The sequence below is a fragment of the Chanodichthys erythropterus genome, chromosome 12, assembly GCF_024489055.1.
Source record: "Chanodichthys erythropterus isolate Z2021 chromosome 12, ASM2448905v1, whole genome shotgun sequence".
NCBI lineage: Eukaryota > Metazoa > Chordata > Actinopteri > Cypriniformes > Xenocyprididae > Chanodichthys > Chanodichthys erythropterus.
In genome coordinates this window covers 1,468,070-1,493,079 of record NC_090232.1, presented here as the reverse complement: position 1 = coordinate 1,493,079, position 25,010 = coordinate 1,468,070, and the positions used below count along the sequence as shown (strand labels likewise).

Here is a 25,010-nt window from a genome sequence, read left to right as displayed (position 1 = left end):
CAAGCAAGGTCACATTCAGAGATGAATATCTTGGGAATGGTAGTGAATATCAAAAATCCGTTCAGTTATTTTTGTGCGGCTCGGTCCAAAGATCATCTGAGCTGATTTTGGACAAAATTGACCAAAATTTGTAGGAGGAGTAGCGAAAAAACTGTTTTTCATTTACTTCAATATGCAGACAGGTACATTTAAGGAAAATGACAAATGATACATTGTCAGAATCAGCATAAGCCAGGGAATGAAATGACAAAGCATACACATTTTGGAAAGTGTTTTCAAAAGTTACAAGCATTTTTGCAATAATCACTACATCTGTGGAACAGTAGGTGGCGCTGTGCTGAAACTCAGGTACCTTCAGGACATTCTAAAGGTCATATGTACCAATTTTTGTGAAGATATGTCAAATTGTTTAAAAGATATTGCAATTTATGACAAAATTCAAAATGGCGGACACGTGATTCATCCAATATTGACAGAATCTTCGGATTCGGCATGATCCAAGGAATCCATAGACACCAAGATCTTCATTTTCTGACAAACTGTTCAAAAGTTATATGCCAAAATAGCCATTTTTCATATCTCATGACCTATAGGTGGCGCTGTTCCCAAGTTTGGCATAGACCCTCAGACCATGGTCCTGATGAAGCGTACCAATTTTTGTTTCGATTGCTCAAAGTTTGGCCGAGATACAGCCTCTACACTAATTTCGGGTCGACCTCGTTAAGTTTGTGACATTATAACTTTTGAACAAAGATGAATTAAAAAAATCTGTTCAGTCATTTCTGTGCGGCTCAGTCCAAAGATCATCTGATCAAAGTTTGGACAAAATTGGACAGAATTTGAAGGAGGAGTAGCGAAAAAACTGAATACTGTACTTTTCAAAATGGCCGCTACTGTAATGGGCGGAGACTTAATGTAAGATGTTGAGTAGCATCAGCTTAATGAGATGAATCAGATGTACTAAATTACATTTTTCTAGAGCAAATGGTTCAAAAGTTATAACCTTTAGAATAGTGAATTTTTGAACTGGTGGTGGCGCTATAGAGTTGGTTCTAGAGACTCCAAAATTGGTCCAATCACTACTCATGAGCATCTCTACAATTGTGCCAAATTTCATCATTTTCTCATGTTCCGTTGATAGGGCTGCCATAGACTCCCATTCGGGAGGAAGAATAATAATAAAAGAGAAAACGTACAATTACAATAGGGGCTACAGCCCCTTCGGGGCTTGGCCCCTAAAAACACAAGCAAACAATTTAGTCAAATGTACAAAAGTAGCGCTCTAGTACAGGATTAAAATTATGAAATTTAATTTCCCCCTTAACCCAAATCATTTGCTCTGGAACAAGTAATAAATTATTAAGATCAAAGATTGCCCGTTAGATATAGTTATGTAGGCACAGTTATAAACAGCACAATACAAGACACAACACTGAACTGCTAATACTAAACTAACCTGGACTAACAAGGACATCGTTAGCATTGTTAACTCAGCTCTATCTATAGTTAAGCCTCCTGAAATAAGCCAACAGGTTGAGCACAAGCGTTTGAATAATTTGCCAAGAAACAACACAAAATGAGTGAGAAGCTGTCAAAATTTAACTTTCCGTGGACACTTCTAGTGTTTTAAACAAAAACATACAGTAGTGTCCAAAAGTGACGCCCGGAGGGGATGTTTGTTTTTAATGACCCTACACTTTGATTAAAGTTTAAACCATCAAGACATTAGGAAAATATTTTATGTTTTACATTTTTAAATATATATATATTATATATATAATTATATGGCACAAAAAACCTACAGCTACAGGTTTTTAAAAAAAATGCACAGAAAACCAAAGAGCTGACAGGGAAAAGCATTGACTACAACATAAACAGTTATTAACATTTCATTGTTCATAATTTCTTTGTATGACAGCCTGACCGACTGTAATCATAATGAATAATGCAAGTGTGTGCGCGGCTTAAGGAACAGAGAGAAGTCTTAAGCTAAGAGAAAGGGCGGGGTTGACCTTGTTGCTATGGATGATGTCAACACGTTTACTAACTCTGCCCACAATGATTGGCTGAAGGGGGTGGAGTCTCTGTCAGTGATTTATTTTGTCATATTCAAATGAAGATTTTAAAATGTAAGTGTCACTACTTAAACAAGTATATGTTCAGCTCGCGAGATTGCAGAATTCAAGCGAAAAATTATGTTTTATAAACCTCGACAGTTTTCTACATCTCTCCGCCACCCTGGCTCCTCACTCTCGGCTGGTTCCTATTCCCAGGATAAAGGGAAGTACTCTGGGTTTAGGCTAAATTCCGAGCTAGGAGCCCTCAAATACGCTTGTTTTACTCTTTTACTCTATTCGATCATTTGAACACATGAAAACAACTGCCACAGGTAATCTGACATTATTTTCTTTTCTTATTTTCAAAAGGTTTATTTTTGGCATTTTTGCCTTTTTATTATAATAGGACAGTGAGTAGACAAGGAGCGAAGTGGGAGAGAGAAAGCGGGGATGGGATTGGTACCCCCTGTCAGATTATTACATCTATAATTCAGATTATTAATCCCCATATCCGCTTACATATATTTATATATAATCTATTTTTAATCTCTATAATAAAAATGTATAATTCAGATTTTGATCTCCATATCCATTTACATATATTATATATATCTTCCAAGGGGTTTTTTCCCTCCTAGGACTTTTTTCCCAGTGTTAGCACGCTGGGTTTTTCTCCTAGGGGTTTTTTTCCACCCCTGGGAGTCGGCCAACATTGGTTTAATGTAGCAGCATCTTGTATATGTTACATATTACCACGCTTGTTTGTACAGCTTATTTTTAACCATTTCCCTTTTTTCTGTGCTTCTAATATGTAAAGCTGCTTTGAAACAATTACCAATTGTAAAAGCGCTATATAAATAAATTTGACTTGACTTGACTATTACCCCCCTAGTATTGGTAGATTTAGGAGTAGGTCTGTGGGAGGGGTTAGGATTAGGGGTGGGGTTAGGATTAGGCAATCAGGGAGCGACTTCAACGGGGGGATAATAATTTGGCAGGGGGTCGAAATTCAGCACAACACCGGAACTCAAACTCGGGTCACCTGAGCTGCCCACAAGGCTATTAGCACTTATAGATTTTAATCGTCAATCAAAATATTTATTGCATTTATAAAGAAAGGGCTCAGCACTCAAGGCTCTATCACCTATCGCCTCAATGGTGCTCAGTGTCTTTGGGCAGATTGCTGGCAACATCCATTTTTGGATTGTTTGTGATTTAGTCTTAGTGATTTAGGAGTCCTCTTGACTACTCCTAACTTTTCAGATTTAGGAGCTAGTTTTAACGCTTTGTTAAATACTTTTAGGAGTCCTAAATATAGGACTGACACACATTATTTTTAAGAGTTTCTCCTAAATCATTAAGTTTAACCATAACCCTCTACTGCACACATGTTGATGGCACATGAAAAAAAAATATTCCACATAATTTTTTGGTTCTTTTGGGAACATTTTATTGATTTGAAAAAAAAATTGCGACAATGGTGAGTCATAAAGAAAATCATCACCAAAATCAAAAAAAAAAAAATATTCAATAAATCATTAAGTAAAAAGGGAAAAACACTTGAAAGACATTGATGTATTGAATTTGATTCATGCATAGTTCTGTATCATGTAGTGTGCTATGCAATATAATGTACTTCATGTGATAAGATTTCACTCTGTACGAAACTTCAAAAAGCAGTTCTTCTCTGCTGTGACATAGTGGTGTATGTTACAATTTTTGCACATCACTTTGGGTGTTCCTGCACACCCAGGAACCTTGCATCTTCCCTTCCTATAATACATTCTTGCCAATGAGAGGTACTGTCTAAAACCTCCTCAAAAAGTACCCCTTATCGCACAACGTTGCCTCAGAAAAACTGAATTTCTGAACATGCAAAATAAAAAAAACGTCATAAAACCTGACAAAAGGCTTATCTACACCTTCAAACACACACACATATTTTTTATGTACAGTTCATGTCGTTTTAAATAAGATTACTAAAGCAAATAATATTGCCTTCTTCTCACACCATGTGCTCCTGTGACCATGTGTCAGAACAGGATGTCCCACCTTTAAATGGTTATTTGGTACTTTCTCTACCTTTCTAATTGGTTGTTATCATTAAAAGAAATATTTTCTAAACATAGGGCTTAAGAAAACTTTCCGTTGCCTGAGGGCAACGCTGTGCTGTAGAGGGTTAAGATGTTTTGTGAATGCAGCCCCTATTACATTTCTTATTAGGTCAGTTACAAAAAAGAATTGTCAATCAAGTTTATATCATTTTATCAACTTCAAGTCATCATATAACTCAATACGAGTTATATTATCTGCTTCCGGGTGTGTGTTCACGGTGTGCGTGTTCACTTGCATGGGTTTAACGCAGAGCACAAATTCCGAGTATGGGTCACCATACTTGGCCACATGTTACTTCACTCACTCACTCAATACATCATATCATCCTCATCTCTGCTGCCATCTTGTTACTCCTAACTAGGTTAGGAGACCTCTCCAGCTCTCCTAAATAATTTAGGAGCTGAGACCTAGTCTTGACACTTAAGAATCTAGGAATAAGAGTAAAATTACATCAATCTTAGAATTTTGACACACTTAAGACTGAAATTTTACTCTAAACGGCTTTATACATACAGCCCCAGATGAATAAAGTTGTTAGTCACATTGATTCAAAACCATCCACTAACATGCTTATATACATATATATATATATATATATATATATATATATATATATATATATAGTTGATTGGAAACACAAACCTACATTTTATGTGAGAACACTGAAGAACTCAATTCTCATAGAAAGTGACAAAAGCATGAAGAAAATAAAAAAGCCACAGGATTTTGATAGCATCAGTTAAACCAACACATCTGAAAATCGCTGACTCTGATCTCATGGTTGATTTATACGGAAGTTTCAGTACCACCAAGCTTACAGTGTCTCAACAGTGCAACGATAAAACAATGACACACCGACTGAGCTCAGACATCAGACAAGCATCTACTAGATCAGTCTCAGGTAAAGAATCATTTACAAATGATAAGACCATTGCTTTATTAGTAATGTTTGCAAAGGTAAGAATGACTTACTATTGCTCATAGGTTATGGTTTGTTTGTTTTTTCCAAATTTTAAGTATAAACATCAGAAACTGGTGCAGCGTTTGCACTCCAGATATGAATGTTTGCACAAATGCATCTAGTTGAGGACATGAGTAGAATCCAGTTATTTTAGCTAACTAAAACAAAGAAACCATTAAAAAAATATTTTTAACAAGAAATCAAAACTTTTAGCTACTTTTCTCATTTTCATTTAGTAGCCTAATGTACTAAAATAACTAAAACTGAAATAAAAAATAAATGCATATACATTTTGATAACATTTTTTCAATAAGGTCTCATTTAACAATATATATTTTACAGCAAATATTAACCTTTGTTAAATTTAGTTAGTAAAAATGTTCATGTTAGTTCAGAGTGCATGAACTAATGTCAACAGATATTAGAAATAACGTAAATGATTTCTCTTACTGAAATATGTAGTAGAAAACCCATGAAAGATTTAAGTTATTTAAAAAAATCCATATTTGGACAATGGGCGGCGCCATTTTGTTTAGATGCACAGTGCGTTCTATGTAGCTGATGTCAAATTGTTGCACTCGGAGATCTACTGACACTGTCCTATTGTTATTTTTACCACAACACAACTCGGAATATAATATACGATGCCACATTGTGGAGCTTTTGGTTGTAATTTTCAGTCGATGAGCCACAAGAGAAACAATGTAAGTCTTCATTAGCGATAAGAGCAGAAAAGAATGTGAAGTTGTGAAAAATGTGGACGAATAAAACTTCCTAAAGACCCGCGTCTCTGTTCTCTTCACTTTAGCCCTGGTGCCTTTAGTAGACCACAGCTGAAAGAGCTTACAGTCGCCTGTCGTGGGCAGCCTTTAACACATCTCGATTGAGACAGACTCAAAGCTTGTGTGATCTACGAGATATCTGTGATTGCATAAAACAGTAGCATCTTCTCAGCATGTTTAACTGTGTGTATGCATTCAGGTGATCAGAAGTCAATCATACATCAGTAGTTTGAATAGCCATTGCATGTCTTCAATATTTTCATGCTCATACAGTGTTCTAACCAGACGCGATGCGGTAAGATTCCAGCGATGGGCGATTTGACTGTCCACACTAGACACACCGCAACAATGAGAAGCGATAAAATCAATCAAAAACCACAGCCAATCAGAGGAGAGTGTGGGCGGGCTCTCTCGGCAAGAGCTCAGCAGACACAATGGGCAAGTACGTAGTAAAATTCATAAATATTACACAATTTAAACATTATTTAAAATACATACGGAGTGACTGAACCAATCTTTGTCATAGAACACAGTTTAGAGTCGACAGTTTGAACGTTCTTGTGCTTAATCTTATTTTTAAGATCTGAGGTGAATTAGCCAGTGTTGTTTTCATTACAGCTAAAAAGCTGGGAACACAACACAGAATGATATTCAAACTCACATAATACGCTTTTAACATTAAATAAAGCGCAAAAACAGTACCTGATATAATCATTGCCATACTTTGTGTTGCTGTTCCAGTCGCAACGTCGCGGAAAAATAGAAACCATTTCTAAAATAGAATAGTCGTGTGTCGTGGCTGTTTAGGACAAAAACTCAGATTAACATGGAAAAGATACTTTTATCGCATGTCGCGGCGTGTCTGGTTAAGACACAGTGTTACATCGCTTCTCTTGTGGCTCATTGACTGAAAATTACAACCAAAAGATGCATAATGCGGCATAGTAAATTATATTCAGAGTTGTGTTGCTGTAAAAATAGTAGTGATCGACCGATATTGACTTTTTATAACCGATACCGATACCGATACCGTTTATTTGCGTGTTTATGTACCCGATAACCGATATGCAGAACCGATATTTATTTACTGTTATACTTCTGTTTTTGACAATTATTACAACACAAGTGAGCTGAACAAACCATTTTATTTATAACAATCACTCCCTCCTTGCATACAAAAAAAAAAAAAAAAAAAAAAAAATTATATTTATACACAAATAAACAGAGGGGTCTGAGTCCAAAAAATTAAAGTGCAATTAACTAAATAATGGTTATGTAGTAAATCAAATGATTATATAATCTAGGGTGTTTAAACGAGATAATCTTGTCAAAAATTTCATGCAGTGGCCGTGCTTGAGGCTTCCTGATCATCAACCCATTCAGGTGCTGAGCAATATGAACGAACTTTTTTTCCGAGACTATATAAAGTTGAACAGCACTTGTCAGTTGGCATTTTATGATCTAAATTTAATCTAACGTTAAATCATGAAATGCCAACTGACAAAGTGCTGTTTGACTATAACTTAATCTACCGCGATCGCGCATGTAGATAAATAATTAATTTCCACAAAGCGGTAGGCTATATTTATATGTGTATTAGCGAAATAATTGTTATGTAGTAAATGATAATATAATCTAGGGTGTTTAAACAAGATAATCTTGTCAAAAGTTTCATTCAGTGGCCGTGCTTAAGCCTCCTGATCATCCGTCAGTTGCTAAGCAATATGAACGAACTTTTTCTTCTAGACTAACGGTGACCAAATACAAGATCGAGAATTAAATTCAGCGCTTTTATTTTCAACATGCACTCATTCATGTCTGTTTTATTTAATTCATGTAAAGTTACGTCTTTATTGGGGCAGGACATGACGAATTACACTACGTGACTCAATGAGTTCGTCTCAATTGTTTAGAAACATGCTGCATAAATTAACTATATCAGGAATTTATGTCTCAGATCTCATTTGTGCATGTCTGTTATGTTAAATAAAGTTGATTAATTAAAGCAAACCAAGTAGAACATATACTTTACCTGTGCACTGAGTTGTTGACTGATCTCCTCAGACGCCCGGGATGCAATGGCGGAAATCTCAAAACGGCCACAAGATGGCGCCGTAAAATCGGCGAATCCGATATTACAAAACCGATACCCGATTATGGAAAAATGCTTAAATATCGGGAAAAATATCGGTAAACAGATATATCGGTCGATCACTAAAAAATAGCAATAGGACAGTGTCAGTAGATCCCCGAGTGCAACAATTTGACGTCACCGACATAGAACGCACTGTGCACCTAAACAAAATGATCTGCATATGTCATGGATTTTTTAAAATAACAAATCTTTCATGGGTTTTCTACTACATATTTCAGTAAGAGGCATGATTTACGTTATATTAAGCCATACAAGTCTTAACACCAGGGGTTCCCTTCAAGGACTACAACAAACTTCATCCTGGGTTAGTGACATCACTAACCCTAAAATTTACATAAACCCCGCCCCCGAGAACACGCAACAAAGGGGGCGGGGCCATGTTGGGCTGCTTTAGAGAAGAGGAAGAGTTGTTTTTGTAAATGCCATCATTTTACGCCGGACTGCTTCACAAACGAGGGTCAATTCAACACAAAAGATGAACATGACGGCACATGCTAGTGGATGAGTTGAATCAACTCCACAGCAACTACATCAATTTATCCACTAACCATTCAGAAACGTCTAAAAGTTGTAACTTCTTCCTGAGTCTCTCCATCAGTGTCGACTCCGGTTTGAACAATGTAAGGATGAACACCGTTACTGACAAGATTCGTGAGATTCTCCAGCTTTGTTTTTGTTGTTGCGCTTTTAAAGCTCCGCCCTCTTCTGAAAAGGGGGCAGCTCATTTGAATTTAAAGGGACACACACAAAAACGGCGTGTTTTTGCTCACACAAATGGGGCAAATTTAACAAGCTATAATAAATGATCTGTGGGGTATTTTGAGCTGAAACTTCACAGACACATTCTGGAGACACCAGAGACTTATATTACATCTTGTGAAAAGAGTATAATAGGTCCTCCTTCAACTAATGTTAATAAAATAAAACATAAGTAAATAAAACATCTTTTGCTAAGAATAATCTTATAAAAATGAAAACTCTACAATATTAAGTAAAATCTAAATACATACTCAAATATTAGACATCCAACAGACAAGTAAATTTGACTCTTGATTCTCTGGAATAATTTACACAAATTAATTTTTATTAATTATTAATAAAGTACTTAATTTGCTAAAAGTAAAAGTAATTTGCTTAAGTACTTAAGCAAATTTTAAAAATTGTGTAAAATGTACATCTTTAAGCAAGGAATGTGCGCATGTGCGGAAAGAAGAAATCCCGCAATCATAGAGGGCTTCTCCAAACTGCATTCCATCTGCTCTCGACAGGTAAGCAACAGTAAAAACTGTATTATATTACGTTTTATTATTTTATTTCATTTATTCAGCAAATGTAATTTCAATCGATGATGGTGTTGTCATCACTTAATTCTGTACATTTAAAGTTTAAAGTGTTCTTAAAGGGATAGTTCACCCAAAAATGAAAATGTGATGTTTATCTGCTTACCCCCAGGGCATCCAAGATGTAGGTGACTTTGTTTCTTCAGTCGAACGCAAATGATGATTTTTAACTGCAACCGTTGCCGTCTGTCATTCAAATAATAGCAGTGATTGGGAACTTCAACTATAACAGTATATAAAACTTGCTTAGACAAATCAAAATTAAACCCTGCGGCTCGTGGCGGCACATTAATGTCCTAAGACATGAAACGATCGGTTTGTGCGAGAAACCGAACATTATTTATATAATTTTTACCTCTAATACACCACTATGTCCAACTTCGTTCAGCTTCCTGTTAGTGAGGTCAAAAAACGCGTTCTGGTGACGGAAGTGATGTCTCGCCCATATACTTCAATGAGCGCGAGACATCACTTCCGTTGACAGAGCGCGATCAGACCTCACTAGCCGGAAGCTGAACGCAGTTGGACATAGTGGCGTATTAAAGGTAAAAAATTATATAAATACTGTTCGGTTTCTCGCACAAACCGATCGTTTCGTGTCTTAGGACATCAATGTGTCGTCACGAGCCGCAGGGTTTCATTTGGATTTGTCTATGGAAGTTTTTTCGACTCTTATTGTTCAAGTTCCCAATAACTGCTATTATTTGACTGACAGACGGCAGCGGTTGCAGTTAAAAATCATAATTTGCGTTCGACTGGAGAAAAAAAGTCCTCTACATCTTGGATGCCCTGGGGGTAAGCAGATAAACATCAAATTTTCATTTTTGGGTGAACTATCCCTTTAATGATGAGTTAGCTTCGTAAAAAGTTAGCCATATATTTTTAAATGTAAAATATCCATGCAAAAACATGCAAAAGTAAATTCTACTTTTTTTTTCATTGAACATTTAAAAACAAATAAAAATGACCAAAAAAAAAACAAAATGAGTAAAATATTAATAAAAACTATAATAGTTTCTCGGTGAAATCACACTGAACAGTTTAATATTTTTTTAAAATTGGCAAACAATTCACATTTTCTTCATAAAATATAAAAAAACAAAACAAAAAAGGATAATTTTACAATAAAAAAAATAAAAAAAAGTCTCATTTTCTCAATTTACCCCTGCACTCACATAATCTGTAATCCCTGACCTTGTGAAGCTATAAATTCAGCAAATCTGTGACACGTGAATTAAGCTATATTTAGATGTAGTTCTATAGTGACATTCGGTTAATAATGGTGACTGACTGTCCATTAATGTTGCAAAAGACTTGCTCAAAACCCTCCTCTGTCTTCACTGATAGGTTAAAGCATAGGAAACACTCCCTTCTCACTCAGTTTTTCATCATCCACCAGCTGAAACAGTGTTAACCACACATGCTCTCCGATCTCTGAGTCAACCCATGACAGCTGACTAAAGCCTCAAAAGGTAAGACAGACTGCTACTACAACTCATAAATCTATGAAACACTACAAAATGCATCTCTATAAAGTCAATTGTTTTCAAGAGAATTTAAGACAAAACTTTTGTACATAGCGAACAAGCACGTTCTAGATGAGTGGCGCTGAAGGTGTGTTCACATACCAGGAATGCATTATGGATGTGTGTAAACAGGTTGTGAATGGGAGGACAGCTGTGGGCGAGCTGGTAAGCCTTCAGGTGATAAAAGTTAACATTCCTACAATTCGCCATTCGTAGGAACATGCATGGCATCACGCCGCATGGTCTGACAACTCTACCAGTCCATGGCAAAGGTCTTGGGTGATTAAAGGAGAGTTGCTGAGGTATTATGGGTAGTTGCTTGCTGTCAAAAGTCCAGTGATCTTTTAGTCTATATTGCTTATCTGTGGGGTTTTTTTGATCCAGCAAGTGAAAACTTCTCTTCAATTAGACATGATTTGAGGAATCATTCGTGCTCTCAACTTTAATACTTAAGGACCTTTCACAATGAACACGATAATTAGTCATCTAATATTTTTGTTTAAGACTGGGACTAGTTGTATAAATGTATGAATTTATTATATCCTTAATCCCTAGCTTGTGCTATTCTGAAGGTCAGAAACTTTGTATTACTAGGACGTCTAATGTTTATTTGGATAAAAGCATCTGCTATATGAATAATGTAAATGTAACTGACTCTAAAAAGTTATGACCAATTTTGAAGAAAAAAAAAAAAAGTTGATGACAAACTTGTAAGACTAGTCTAAGCAGTTTATGCAACCTGTCATAACTTCTTCAGGTCAGCTAAATGAAGACTAACTTGAATCTGAAAAGTAAGATTGATTACTCATTGGTTAACTGCTGGTTGGCCAAACTAGATCTTGATATAGTGGCTGTGTTTATGCATCTGTACAATGTTTGTGTTTGTGTTCGAATACTTGTTAGAATTGCACAGAATACCTACTGGCCATACTTTACATTGAAAAAGCATGTTTCTATAATTTCATAATACTTTTGAAAAGAAAGAGGAAACTGCACTTGCTTCATTTTATCACCATTGAAAAATCTCCTTCCTTGGTTCCTTATTGGCATTTATGGTTCCTTTAAAATACATCCAAAAGGTTTTTCGCAACATTTCCACAGAAGAACCATTTTTGGTTGTCCAAAGAACATTTCAGGAATGAAGAACTTTTGGGCAATGCAAAGGTTCTTCTTGGAACCATTGATGCCAATAAAAGAACCCTTATTTTTAAGAGTGTAAAGCGGAAAAATGTTCTTCACACAAACAAAAATGCTGCTTCTATTGCATTGCTGAGAAAACCCCCTTTTGTGACCTTTGTAACCATGTGTGATTGGAGTACACTAGGTGTGAACTTGTCTCATCTGCATTTTCAGAGTATCGATGTCTAACCAGATGATGAATGACTCCTCAAGCTCCAACAACACGTCCGTCTACCCCAGCGATGGCATGCGTGTTCTGCAGATGATCGTGACCGTGATGATCTTCATCGTGGGTGTTTCTCTAAACAGTCTGGTGGTCTGGGCGTTGGGAGTTCGAGTTTGGTGCCGCAATAAGGGATCATGCAGGGAGACGCAGAGCGCCGACAGCTTCCGGATCTATGTAGTCAACCTGGCGCTTGCAGACTTGGTGCTGCTGTTACGTACGCCACTAATGCTGCCGTACTTGGCGAACCACTTCACTTGGACATTGGGGGAAACCGCATGTAAGCTGGTCATTTATCTGCGCTGCCTCGGATTGTACGCGAGCGCGTTTTTGCTGTGTGCCGTCGCAGTGGAGCGCTGCTTGTGTCTCCTCAGACCAGTTTGGGCACGAATGAAGCGCCCTCGTTGGGCCGTGCCGTCGGCCTGCGCTGCAATCTGGGTGTTGGCGGCAGCCTTCGCTTCACCCTACATTCTCACATCCAAAATCATTTCCTGGCAGAACCGTTCGGCCTGCATAGAAAGCGATATTGGAGTAGGACATGCCTTAATAGTAGTGGAAACCTTGGCAGGATTCTTGCTACCGCTGGTGATCTTCTTGTCGTGCAATATCGCTGTGCTTTTTTGCGCAAAGAAGGCCGAAAGCGCAATGACTTCACCTACCTCGTCAGGACCAGGTTACACAACCCAGCGGCTGACCCGTCTCTACCGGGTCCTCTTTCTCACCATGCTCCTCTTCCTAACCTGCTGGGTGCCTTACTTCACCTGCCGCTTCTTAAGGGCTCTCTCACATGACCAGCCGAAGCTCAAAGAACGGGTGATTGCAGGCGCTTATGTGGCGCTATTTCTAGTTTACATTAAGAGCGCGCTCAACCCCATTATGTACGTGTTCGCAGCTCGTGGACTCGGCCGCACCATTCGTGCCTCACTTCTCTCGACAATCGAGCGAGTCTTCAATGATGAATTATCTGAGTCTTTGCGAAGAAAGTCCTTGCGAAGGAGAGACTCTCAGTTTTAGGGGAGCGTAAAGTGCCGATCTGTGACCGGCTCTAGCAAGAGTTGAGGTCAAGAAATTTGGACAAACAAAGCAGATCTCATGTGCTTTGGAGTGGGCAAATCATGAAAAATTGACAACTGGAATAAAACACGGTGCAAGTGATGGACTGAGACTTTACAGTCAATTTTATAACCATTCGATGGACATGAAAGTGTTTCAAACACCAATTGTGATGTATTCTGGTAGCACTTTGCATTTTAGAAACTTAACAGCACAAGGCTTTCCCTCTGGACTTGCTTGCTTTGACTGAAGGCTTTGAAAATCTTATCTGATCTTAACTTGGCAAAACATTTAAAACAGCTCACACATAAATGAAAGAACATCTGATACAAACCAAACTTGGTATTTCCATCTTAAAGATTATGAATAAAGAAGCTGTTGATCAATTTGCCATATATTATCTGATTTCCGAGAAAGCTAAATCTTCTGAATTTCACTGTTTGTGTTGAGATGGTTGCATTAATGCTTGAGATGAATGTAATTTCGGTGTGTAGTCCTTTCATTTTTTAAATAAATAAGCAGTTATTTTGTTTATCAGCTGTTTGTGTCTGTGTAAAGCTTAAGAAACGTTCTCCTGCTGTGAAGGTCAGTCCAGGGCTGTGTCACTATGAGCGGCTTGTACTGAATCCACCTGTTTATGTGCGAGCTCCAGAAAGGCCCTCACATCCTCGAGCGCCGGAGCCGTCTGAAGTGCTCTGACCACTGCGGGAGGATTGGGGATGATCTTCATCAGGTGCTCCTGAAGGACCAATCACACGCTAGTTTAGCAGGCAAATCAAATCACCTGCCTGACCTTCATTATGCAGCAATGACCGCTTCATTTTGGATCCTAGTCAAACATTTGTTGTCATTAACAAAAGCATACTTGCACAACACTTCTAAAAAGTGTTTGGTGTTGAAACTGCTTTTCCTGAAAAATATTGCATCAAGTCTGTCTGTATAAGTTTGTTACTGTTCCATATAAGGTGAAGGCACGTTTCACAACATGACTTTTAAGTTCTGTGTACTATAGGGTGCATTTCCGTGAAGATGTGTTGAGGGAGGTGTCAAAACCATTCACTATCAGAACAAACGATATGCTGTTGTCAAAACACACAGACAGGCTCTGCCTGAGAACATGCCCACCCTTGGTTGATTCATTAACCTCAAATAAAGCAATAAGAGCAAGTTTATACAGAACAAGTTTTTACATTTCACTGAGCTACTTTTCATTGTTTTTCTTGCATCTTTTGCAGTCTAACACTTTTTTTTCTCGCCTTACTGACCACGTCTCACATTTTTGCGGTTAAACTGTGAACTGGCACATAAGGCTGTTTTCAAAATAACATGTTTTATCATATCAACAGAGATACTATAACAAGACACGACTTGTGGTCAAAGTGAAATCTAAATGTAAATTCCAAAGTGATTAAATCAATAGTGATATTACTCAGATCGCAGCCAAGTGAACAAAACAACTTACTCAGTTGGGAGAAAGGTCTAAAATATACTAAAATATGTCCCAATTCACCCGAAATCAAAATAAATCAGTAAGAAATGATATTTTGCATAAAGAAAATATTAAGATTTTCAGCATTATGGCATTATTTTCACAGGAAATAAACATTTTCCCTGTAAATCATCATTAATTGCAGCAATGCAATAAAACCTTTTTTTTTGTAATTTCCATTATTCTTTCATGATTCTCGCGATTTGTTTTTTTTTTTTTTTAGGGATTCAAGCGCATAGTGCAAAACTTTATTATACTTGTTAAAATTTCCAGGGATCAGCATTCTCCTTTAAAAGTTATCGGGCAGACCAAACCGTACGTCGTAGAGACTTAAAACAACGTCACCAAGGCTTGCCCCGATCGGCCTGATGGGGGCGCTACAGTGGTCAAAAGTATGAAATGGCTCATAACTCCTGAACCGTTAGGAGTAGGCTCACGTGTCTTATTGTTGGAATTGTTGGCTCAAGGATTCGCTAGTCAAAATTTTCAGGTATTTTGGATTTTTTGGAAAAAACTACTTTTTTGAACTAGTCCTAGGTTTTTGTCCCAATCGGAACCAAACCAGTCCAGTGAGATTCTCCAGAGTCTGTCAATAATTATAAATTTCGTTTTGAAATTCCCTAAGGGGCGGCAAAACGTTCAAAGTGGGCGGAGCGACTTTTACTAAGGCTATGTCCACACGAAGCCGGAGCTTACCCTATCGGATTTTATTTTTCCCCCTCATCTCAAGAAATATCTGCGTCCACATGAAACCACTGAAACGACTCAAAACGATGTAGTATACATGCCAGACCAGTATGTGGCGCTGTAATTCTGCCACAGAGATACACTTAAAATAGCGAATAAGACTTGGAGCATGCACATTAACCTTGCGCGCTTTATACAAACTATAGTAAAGTTTAGAAATAACGTTTTATTGCACTACGAACACAAGCATCTAGAGTCTGCTATTGTTGTCATTGCTCTTTTATGCTGTAAGCGGCGTCTGACTAGGGTCGACACATGGGGTGATGACATCATCGTTTCACAATATACGGATAGGCTGTCCACACGAAAACGCAAAGATGCTATATTCAAAAAATAGCAGTTTCACCTTCCGAAAACGCTGGATCTGTGTAGACAAAACACATATCTGATACAAAATGTGTGCAAATTCACAAAAACGCGTCTCCGTGTGGACGGGGCCTAAAATGCCTATAACTTGTGAGCGGAATGAGATGTTTTCACCAAACTCAGCACACCTATGCAAGAGCTCATTCTGTGGTCATGTGAAAAAGGACGTGGCGACTGGCCACTTGGTGGTGCTATAACAGGGAAAAAAAAACAAAAAAAACATGAAAACGGTTTTAACTACTTCACTGTTAGTCCAATTGGCTTAAATTTGCATACAGTGTCTTTGTCCGAGGTGCCATGAGTGGTTATGAGGACATTGGTGCATCTAAAAAAATATGGCCGCCATTAGCCAATGAAGTTTGAGCAGCTATCGGACAAGGTTTTTCATGTGTTTCAATTTTTTGCACATGCCCACGACATTCGTGCCACGTGGTAGAACTCCTCATTCTGAGCAACTTTGCCTCTAGGACCGCCGTTGTCCATCGAATCGTTTATTAAATTCTGGAGATTATTTTAAAATAAAAACTTTGGCGAACTAGTCCTAAGTTTTTTGCTCAACCTCGATAAAACAACTGCGGCACAATTCTCGGGACTCTCTAGGTCAAAAGTCATCAAAAACAGATTAACTTCACCTTTTGGGTAGCTATAACTGGGTCATTTAGAAAAGGGGCGTGGCCAAGTGCTTACAAAAAACTCCAAAACGAAAATTCGGAACTTCACGAAAATTGTGACATATGTGATTGTAAACAAGTACTCCAAATTTTTGAAGATTGGACAATAGGTGGCGCTATAACTGTTAAAAACCTTTAAAACCAATATATTTCCTATGGTAAATTGCCTGTATTGGCTGTAAATGGTCTTTTCCTTCTATGATTTAAGTGGTTACATGCTTGCTAAATAAAATGTAATCTTTTTGCGCAAGTGCTTAAAGGCCTTAAAGAGCTTGAACCCCGATAATTGCTGGTTGCAACTATATTTTTTTTATTGAAATCAACATTAAGCAAATACTAACATGTTTAAATATTTTCTGTAATGCAATTGAGAATTTTTTTTTTGCATTTACAGTAAATGTCAAAACATTAGAGTGACATTATTTTTATGGAAAATAAATATTTTGCCCACAAATCATAATTAGAACAACGCAATAAACCTTTATTTGTAATTTCCATTATTCATTCCTGATTGTTAGTCTTTTTTTAGTTAAAAAAGTTTTAGTTTTGTTTGTTTTTTGCATTACAGTAATGTGAAAATTGTCAAAAAAAATGTCATCATGCAAAAAAACAAACAAAGAAAAAAACATAACAGAAAACATTCTTTTTATGTAAGGCCTAATTTGTTATTCTTTTGATTTTGAGATGAACTATGACTTCTTCTAAATGTTCAAAATAATCTTGACTTTAGTTCATAGGGCTCATTTGACAGGAAGTGAAACAATGTTTTTATTATAGTAAAAGTGTAGTAACCATGTTTTGTTTTGTTTTTTTGGCAGATTATCATTTTTATAACCACAGTTTTACTACAAATATCACGATTAAACTATGGTTAGAGTAGCAAAACCTTGGTTAGTTTGTGGTCACCTCAGTTTAACTACAATAACCATGATTTCTTCAGTTTTATTGTTGCAAAACCAAGATTAATTTTCTTAAGGGAAGTGTGACGTACCTGTAGCGTCGGCTCATTGGCAGGACGAGACGGTACAGCAGGAAGACGAAGGACAGTCTGTTCTGACAGTTGAAGAAACTGGAACAGATCAGAGTTAAACACCATGACAAAACAACAGATAGAAGCGGTCACAGTCTGTTTAAGTGAAACCAGTTGTGTGTCATCAAATCACTGAAGTGTGCTTGAACCTCCTGTGCCTTTTCCTCTTCATCGTCTAGTTTGATTCTCATCATTCTGCATTTCTCCTCCAAACGATCAGTCTTCACCTCCATCTCCTCAAGAGTGCTAACAATCGAGCCCATGTTCTCCTAAACAGTTCATGTAAAAATTAATGTCTGGTTATGTCACAAACAAATGATCATCTTGACTCATTAATCACCTCTAGAGACTCAAGCGTGTTCTTGCCGTGTTCGGACTTCTTACTCTCAGCTTTGAACTGATGGGACACACGCATAATGTCTCCATGTTTTCTTGGGGGAACAGAAAGCTGCGCACACTTAGCCAGGAACCTGCGAAAACGTATTGAGAAAGCGTTAAGGCCCGTTCACATTCTCTAAACATCACAAAAATATTAGTAACATTTAAAAATGTTAAACGAACATTGCATTGCTGCAAAAAAGTTCTATGAACAATGTTTTTGTGCTAACGTTCTGAGAACATTATTAAAGACCAGATGACTCTGAACAAACATTCCATTAACGTTACTGGAAGAACGTTTGCTCATAACTCACAGAACCTTGCAAGAACGTTCCCTGTTAGCTGGGATGCCAAAGCAGATGTCTGACAGATTGTCTCTTACTGATTTTTAAGGCGGTTGAGATGCTTCTGTGATTCTTCTTTTTCTTTGTTTTTCAATGCCAGAACAGATCTGACACAAAGGCAAGATAAAACAACAACAAAATCAGACCGTGAAGATGACGCAATCTGGCACAGCACATAATTATTACATAACATGGCGTTACTCACAGAATCGACAAACTAAGCATGTTCTCCAGAGCCAGTAAGGAAGACTTGGTCAGTGGCTTCCAATTTGTCTGATTTTTACTCTTTTTAGCCATCGTTGAGGTTTTAACTGAAATCAGGTGAAATAAAAACAACAGAAAAACAGACTATATTTTACTGCAATTATATTAAGACACAATTTTAAAGAAAAAAATCAGCTGAAAATGCCAAATCTGTCATCATTTACTTACTTTGTTCAGACTTGCATATCTACAAACAATCTGAAGCACACCCGATTTGCAAGCTCTGAACAATGTAAGCTTGTTTCCGCCACAGAATAAATCAATTTTAAAAAATTTAATTGCGACTTTTTAATCTCACAATTCTGACAATAAACCTTTTTTTGCAAGTTCCATTCTTTCATGATTGTCATAAGTCTCACATTTGTGTAACTCAATATTTTAAATCAGCATTAAAGCAGTAAACAACTACTAATGTGTATAAATATTTTCTATAATGCAGAAATTTTTTGCATTAAAGTAATGTGAAAATTGCTTAATTGCTTTAAAGAAATAATGCTTCAAAGAAATTGCTTCAAATAAATGATGTCATTAATGCAAGAAAACTAACAGAAAACACTCTCTTTAAATAAAAATGTATAATTCTTTTAATTTTGTGGTAATGCTTTCTCACATTTGTGAGTTAATATCACAATTCTGAGGAAAAAAGCCAGAACTGCCATTGTGATATCGCAATTCTAGCTTTTTTCAGACATAAACTCACAATTGCAAGATATAAAGTCAGAATTGTGAGATTAAAAGTCACACTTTTTTATTTTTTATTCTGTGTTGGAAACAAGCTCATCAATGATATTTTTGCAAGATACTCAGTTTTCCCCTGTATTCACAACAGTAATATGGAGTATGTTTTTAATACTTTTATGCCACTTTCTTCTGATCACTGCTTTCATTGCATGATAAAGATCAGCATGAGTCTTCTGCTTCTCCTTTAGTGTTTCACTGAAGAAAACACAGTCATACGTGTGTACGTGTGTGTGTAAATGATGAAAGAATTTACATTTCCGGAGAAAGAGGAAACAAAGCCCTTTCAGTAGCCCATTGATTTTTTTGGCAAACTTTCTTTAACAAATTGACAAATGAATTTCAAAATATCCTCACTTTACGCAACGAGTCTGCAAATGTGTTCAAGTACAGACAACTGCCATCATTGCTCAACTTACCGCTGTTTTTTTTAGATGGCTCCAGATGTGGGCCTTCAGCAGTGGGCTTGGACTTCTGAAAGAAAGAGTTGAACAATTTTATATGGCAGATTTCATTATTAAAGGGTTAGTTCACCCAAAAATGAAAATTCTGTCATTTATTACTCACCCTCATGCCGTTCCACACCTGTAAGACCTTCGTTCATCTTCAGAACACAAATTAAGATATTTTAGTTCAAATCCGATGGCTCCGTGAGGCCTTCATAGGGAGTAATGTCACTTCCTCTGTCAAGATCCATTAATGTACTAAAAACATATCTAAATCAGTTCATGTGAGTACAGTTGTTTAATATTAATATTATAAAGCCACAAGGATATTTTTGGTGGACCAAAAAAACAAAACAAATTAACGACTTTTTTAGTGATGACCAATTTCAAAACAATGCTTCAGGAAGCATCGGAGCACAGTGAATCTGTGTATCGAATCTGCAGTTCGGAGCGCCAAAGTCACGTGATTTCAGCCGTTTGGCTGATTCATGATTCGATACACTGATTCATAACGCTCCAAAGCTTCCTGAAGCAGTGTTTTGAAATCGGTCATCACTAAATAAGTTGTTATTTTGTTTTTTTGGCGCACCAAAAATATTCTCGTCGGTTTATAATATTAATATTGAACCACTGTACTCACATAAACTGATTTAAATATGTTTTTAGTACATTAATGGATCTTGAGAGAGGAAATGTCATTGCTCAGGCCTCACGGAGCCATCGGATTTGAACAAAAATATCTAAATTTGTGTTCTGAAGATGAATGAAGGTCTTACGGGTGTGGAACGGCATGAGGGTGTGTAATAAATGACAGAATTTTCATTTTTGGGTGAACTAACCCTTTAATGCATAACATGAAATTCAGGTTACATAACTGAATATGAAGTTAACTCTCTGGAGTCGGGTAACGCGCCGGCGCGTTTTGCAGGATTTTTTTCACGTTGCAGCAAAACAGACAAAAAAACTCTGTCATTTTTTGTCATAGAGACATAAGTAATATATCAATTGAAACTATAGAATGTCTTCTTTTATTTGTGTATACTCAGAGTAAAAACACAATGTTGTGCTTTTTGTAAAATAAAGAAAACTAACATTATGCGTGATCTCTCGTCTCCCTCTGAACGAAGTCCAATCTGATAGTTCTCAGAAAATGAACTGTAACTTATGAATACTAATCACAAAAAAATTAGACTAATGTCTAAAGAAACGTTGAAATGTCAGGTTTTAAATCGTGTAAGTCAAATCGAAAACAAAAAATATCTGTTTATGTAATCTCTATGAAAAGAGACACAAGTCAGACGCCTGTGATTCAGGTCATTATCCACTAATGCGGCCACGCCCACGGAGCCAGCGCTATTCAGACACAAATTCTGAGTCAAAACATGCATACATCATCTCAATTGTGTATTTATTATCTTGAAAAGTGTTTATCTGGATGTTAAAACCATGGTTAGCGACCTCTAGAAGACATGCCATTAGTTCCTGGTTCCTATTCTTCTTTAAATGAATTTGTGGACTAAAAGTGCACAGAGCACCTGCAAGTATGAATTGAAAACACAGTATCCAGCGCTCATAGTGATGACAATAAATATTGAATAAATATTAATCCTCTGTATAGAAAATTGACAAACATATGAGAATCCATCAATATTTCTCCAAATGTGCATGCTTTTACGCTAAAAGCCTATATGAAATGCCACAGAGGTAACATAATTGTTCAGACACTTTGCATCACAGAAATACATTATATTTTAAAGTATATAATAGAATACCATTATTTTAAATTGTAATATTATTTCACAGTATTGCATTTTTTTCTGTATGTTTGATATACACCATGATGAGCTTGAGACATGATCACAGAGGTTTTTTCACAGCCTACCTGACTGAAAGAGCTCATTATTTATGCAGCTCATTAGAGCTTTTTATGCGATTCTTTTGTCTTCTCAGGTGAGAATCACCCATTATTCATGATGATTCACGCCTCCACGCATACTGTGTTTCTTGACCAAAGATGTTTTAGAAAATTTAAATCTCTCTATTGTTTTATATGAAGGAGTAGGCAGCATAATTTTTACATAATTTTGAAGCAAAAACTCTAGTCTACAACCTCCAATACCCTAAAGTATTGTAAACACAGATTTACTATACTTTTTTTGGCCTTATTTCAGTGACTTAAGTTTTTTTTTTTCAATAACCATCAATAAACGTTATTCCTTCAAAAACACAAACATGTACATACATTTTTCTCACATATTATGGTAGTCTAGTTTGTGCTGAATACAGTGTAATGACACTTTTTCCATTAATATGTTTATGAAGAACTGAAAGAACAACAAATGTCAGGGCATGTCAAACCTTCTCCAGGCCCCAAATCAGCCTCAGCCTCAGGGTTAAAGGATTAGTTCACTTCAGAATGAAAATTTCCTGATAATTTACTCACCCCCATGTCATCAAAGATGTTTATGTCTTTCTTTCTTCACTGGAAAAGAAATGAAGGTTTCTGAGGAAAACATTCCAGGATTTTTCTCCATATAGTGGACTTCACTGGGGTTCAATGGGTTGAAGGTCCAAATATCAGTTTCAGGGATCATGTAGAGCTCTTTGAAGCTGCACTGAAACTGACATTTGGACCTTCAACCCGTTGAACCCCAGTGAAGTCCACTATATGGAGAAAAATCCTGGAATGTTTTCCTCAGAAACCTTCATTTCTTTTCGACTGAAGAAAGAACGACATGAACATCTTGGATGACATGGGGGTGAGTAAATTATCAGGACATTTTAATTCTGAAGTGAACTAATCCTTTAAAGTCACCTTGAAATCAAAATGGACAATTCTTATTTTTTATGCAACATTGCAGTGTTTATTATAAATAAATCTTATCCGTACACATCATTATTTTTTTTTAATTCATGTGTCTTGTAACCTTTAATCAAAATAACTTCCTTTTTTTACTCATTACAATAAGGAAGAAAAGACAATCGCCTGTAACAGTCCTTAATATTTCCACTTTACTACTTCCTTCTTATGAACACTGTATTTTAAAGATTGATTTTTTGAAACATTATAATGATCAAAAAATATATATATTTTAACGTCAATTACATGCTTTTTCAGATGCACTTTAGAAGCCAAATTATCAAATTTAGAGCATATCAAAACAACTATATTATTGTCAGATTAATTTGGCATAATATTTGGATGTTAAGTTTCTATAATTTGTAGCTGTAACACTATTTACGCATGTTATTTATTGTGTGCAGTGTCATATAAATGTTCAATAAAAGACTGCAATAGCAAAATAAATAGTAAAAATAACAATAAATTCACTTGTCTCACTTGAGGTTTGTGCATCTTCCTCTCTGCGGCTCCTTTGGGGCCCCGTGTGGAGGCCCTTCCTGATCCTCGGGCTGGTTTCATCTTGAAAAGCTTCACAGAAAAACATAAACTGAGTCTATAAAACTTAAGGAAACCTCCAGCTAACATTTAAAACTTCTCTCTATAGAGACAAGACCACAGAAAGATCCATAAGATTAAAATAAAACACATACATTCACATCGAAAGGCCCTTTACAGTGCATGTACACAAATATGAAAAAGTACAAAGACAGCTTAAAGGCACTAAGCTGAAACTGTGGTCATTGGTGATTCATATAATGGAAGCTTTGGACGTTATGAATCAGTGTATTGAATCACGATTCGGATCGCGTGTCAAACAGCCAAACTGCTGAAATCACGTGACTTTGGTGCTCCGAACCGTTGATTCGATACGCTGATTCATAATGCTCCGAAACTTCCTGAAGCAGTGTTTTGAAATCGGCCATCACTAAATAAGTCGTTATTTTGTTTTTTTGGCGCACTAAAAATATTATTGTCGCTTTATAATATTAATATTGAACCACTGTACTCACATGAACTGATTTAAATATGTTTTTAGTACATTAATGGATCTTGAGAGAGGAAATGTCATTGCTGGCTATGCAGGCCTCATTGAGCCATCGGATTTCATCAAAAAAATCTTAATTTGTGTTCTGAAGATTAACAAAGGCCTTACAGGTGTGGAAAGGAATGAGGGTAAGTAATTAATTACGTTATTTTCATTTTTGGGTGAACTAACCCTTTAAGTACATATTGATATGAATAAATAGGAGTGAATTTACAAGATTTTACTTTTACTTTTTTTTTTTTTTTCCATCAAACAAACTTTCTCTCCAGCTAACAAATTGTGGGAAAAGTGATTTGCAACGTTTCTAAAACGTTAAAATGTCAAGTTTTCTTGTCGTGACTGGAATGTTATTTAAAGGGTTATAATAATGTTAGTACTAACCGTATTTTTACTCACAATATAGCATTCTTTGAATGTTTATTTGTAATATTACAAGAAGGTTAACATTATAATCAAATACACATAAGGATATTACAAAAGTGCTGTTCTCAGAACATTAAAGTAAAACCATCATGAAGAACGCTGTTCTATGATCATTTCTCTCAACATCATGAGAACGCATATAAATTATTAATACTATTTAAATAACGTTTTATCTTAACATATATACAAAACATTAGTGAAAGCTGTGGGAACGTTCTTTGATAGCTTGGGTTATACCATAGTATTCTTTGAAGTACCATGGTAATGTTATATGAATATAATGTACATATTTGAGAATTTTTCACTCTGTGTAAACTTAGAGAGATCGACGCGACGCGTCAAATTTAGCTTCGTTAATGAACGGAAGCGTCTGCTTTTATCGCGTCGCGTCGCGTCGCTCACGGTTAGTTTAGAAACAGCTCACAGAAAACATTCTGAGAAAAAACTATAACGATTCTGGACATATTGTGCGTTCAAAACAATCAAACTGCGCTAATTAATCGTCTATATACGACAGATCCACCGCGACAGCATCTTCTTCAATACTCACCTCAGTCAGATTCGCGCCACACTATTCAAAGCGGGAACTGAACTGCGCATGCGCTGAGAGAACTGACACTTCCTTCTTGTACCACGTGCTGTTGTTTGATAACTTTCTTTTCATTAAAACTTCTCGTTTGGATTCATTTTTATATTACATCTGTAATACAGTTTTAACATAAAATGTATTTTATATAAAACAAAATAATATGGAAGCTCATTTCCGCCACATAAGA

The 25,010-nt window shown here is 36.5% G+C and overlaps 2 protein-coding genes across 2 annotated transcripts; one reads left to right on the top strand and one right to left on the bottom strand.

Moving 5' to 3' along the window:
• The first annotated feature begins 10,701 nt into the window (after positions 1-10,701).
• Positions 10,702-13,360, top strand: LOC137032204 (C3a anaphylatoxin chemotactic receptor). Its single transcript, XM_067403857.1, has 2 exons — positions 10,702-10,882; positions 12,290-13,360. The coding sequence occupies exon 2, from the start codon at positions 12,297-12,299 to the stop codon at positions 13,350-13,352; it is 1,056 nt and encodes a 351-aa protein (XP_067259958.1). The 5' UTR covers positions 10,702-10,882; positions 12,290-12,296; the 3' UTR covers positions 13,353-13,360.
• A 617-nt stretch (positions 13,361-13,977) lies between these two features.
• On the bottom strand, positions 13,978-24,816 carry cenpq (centromere protein Q). Its single transcript, XM_067403858.1, has 9 exons — positions 24,785-24,816; positions 23,205-23,294; positions 19,838-19,892; positions 18,622-18,727; positions 18,455-18,523; positions 18,035-18,164; positions 17,844-17,963; positions 17,656-17,733; positions 13,978-14,130 (listed from the first exon to the last, which is right to left on the bottom strand). Exons 2-9 carry the CDS (start codon positions 23,283-23,285, stop codon positions 13,978-13,980), a joined length of 792 nt encoding a protein of 263 aa, XP_067259959.1. The 5' UTR covers positions 23,286-23,294; positions 24,785-24,816.
• Between the last annotated feature and the right edge of the window lie 194 nt (positions 24,817-25,010).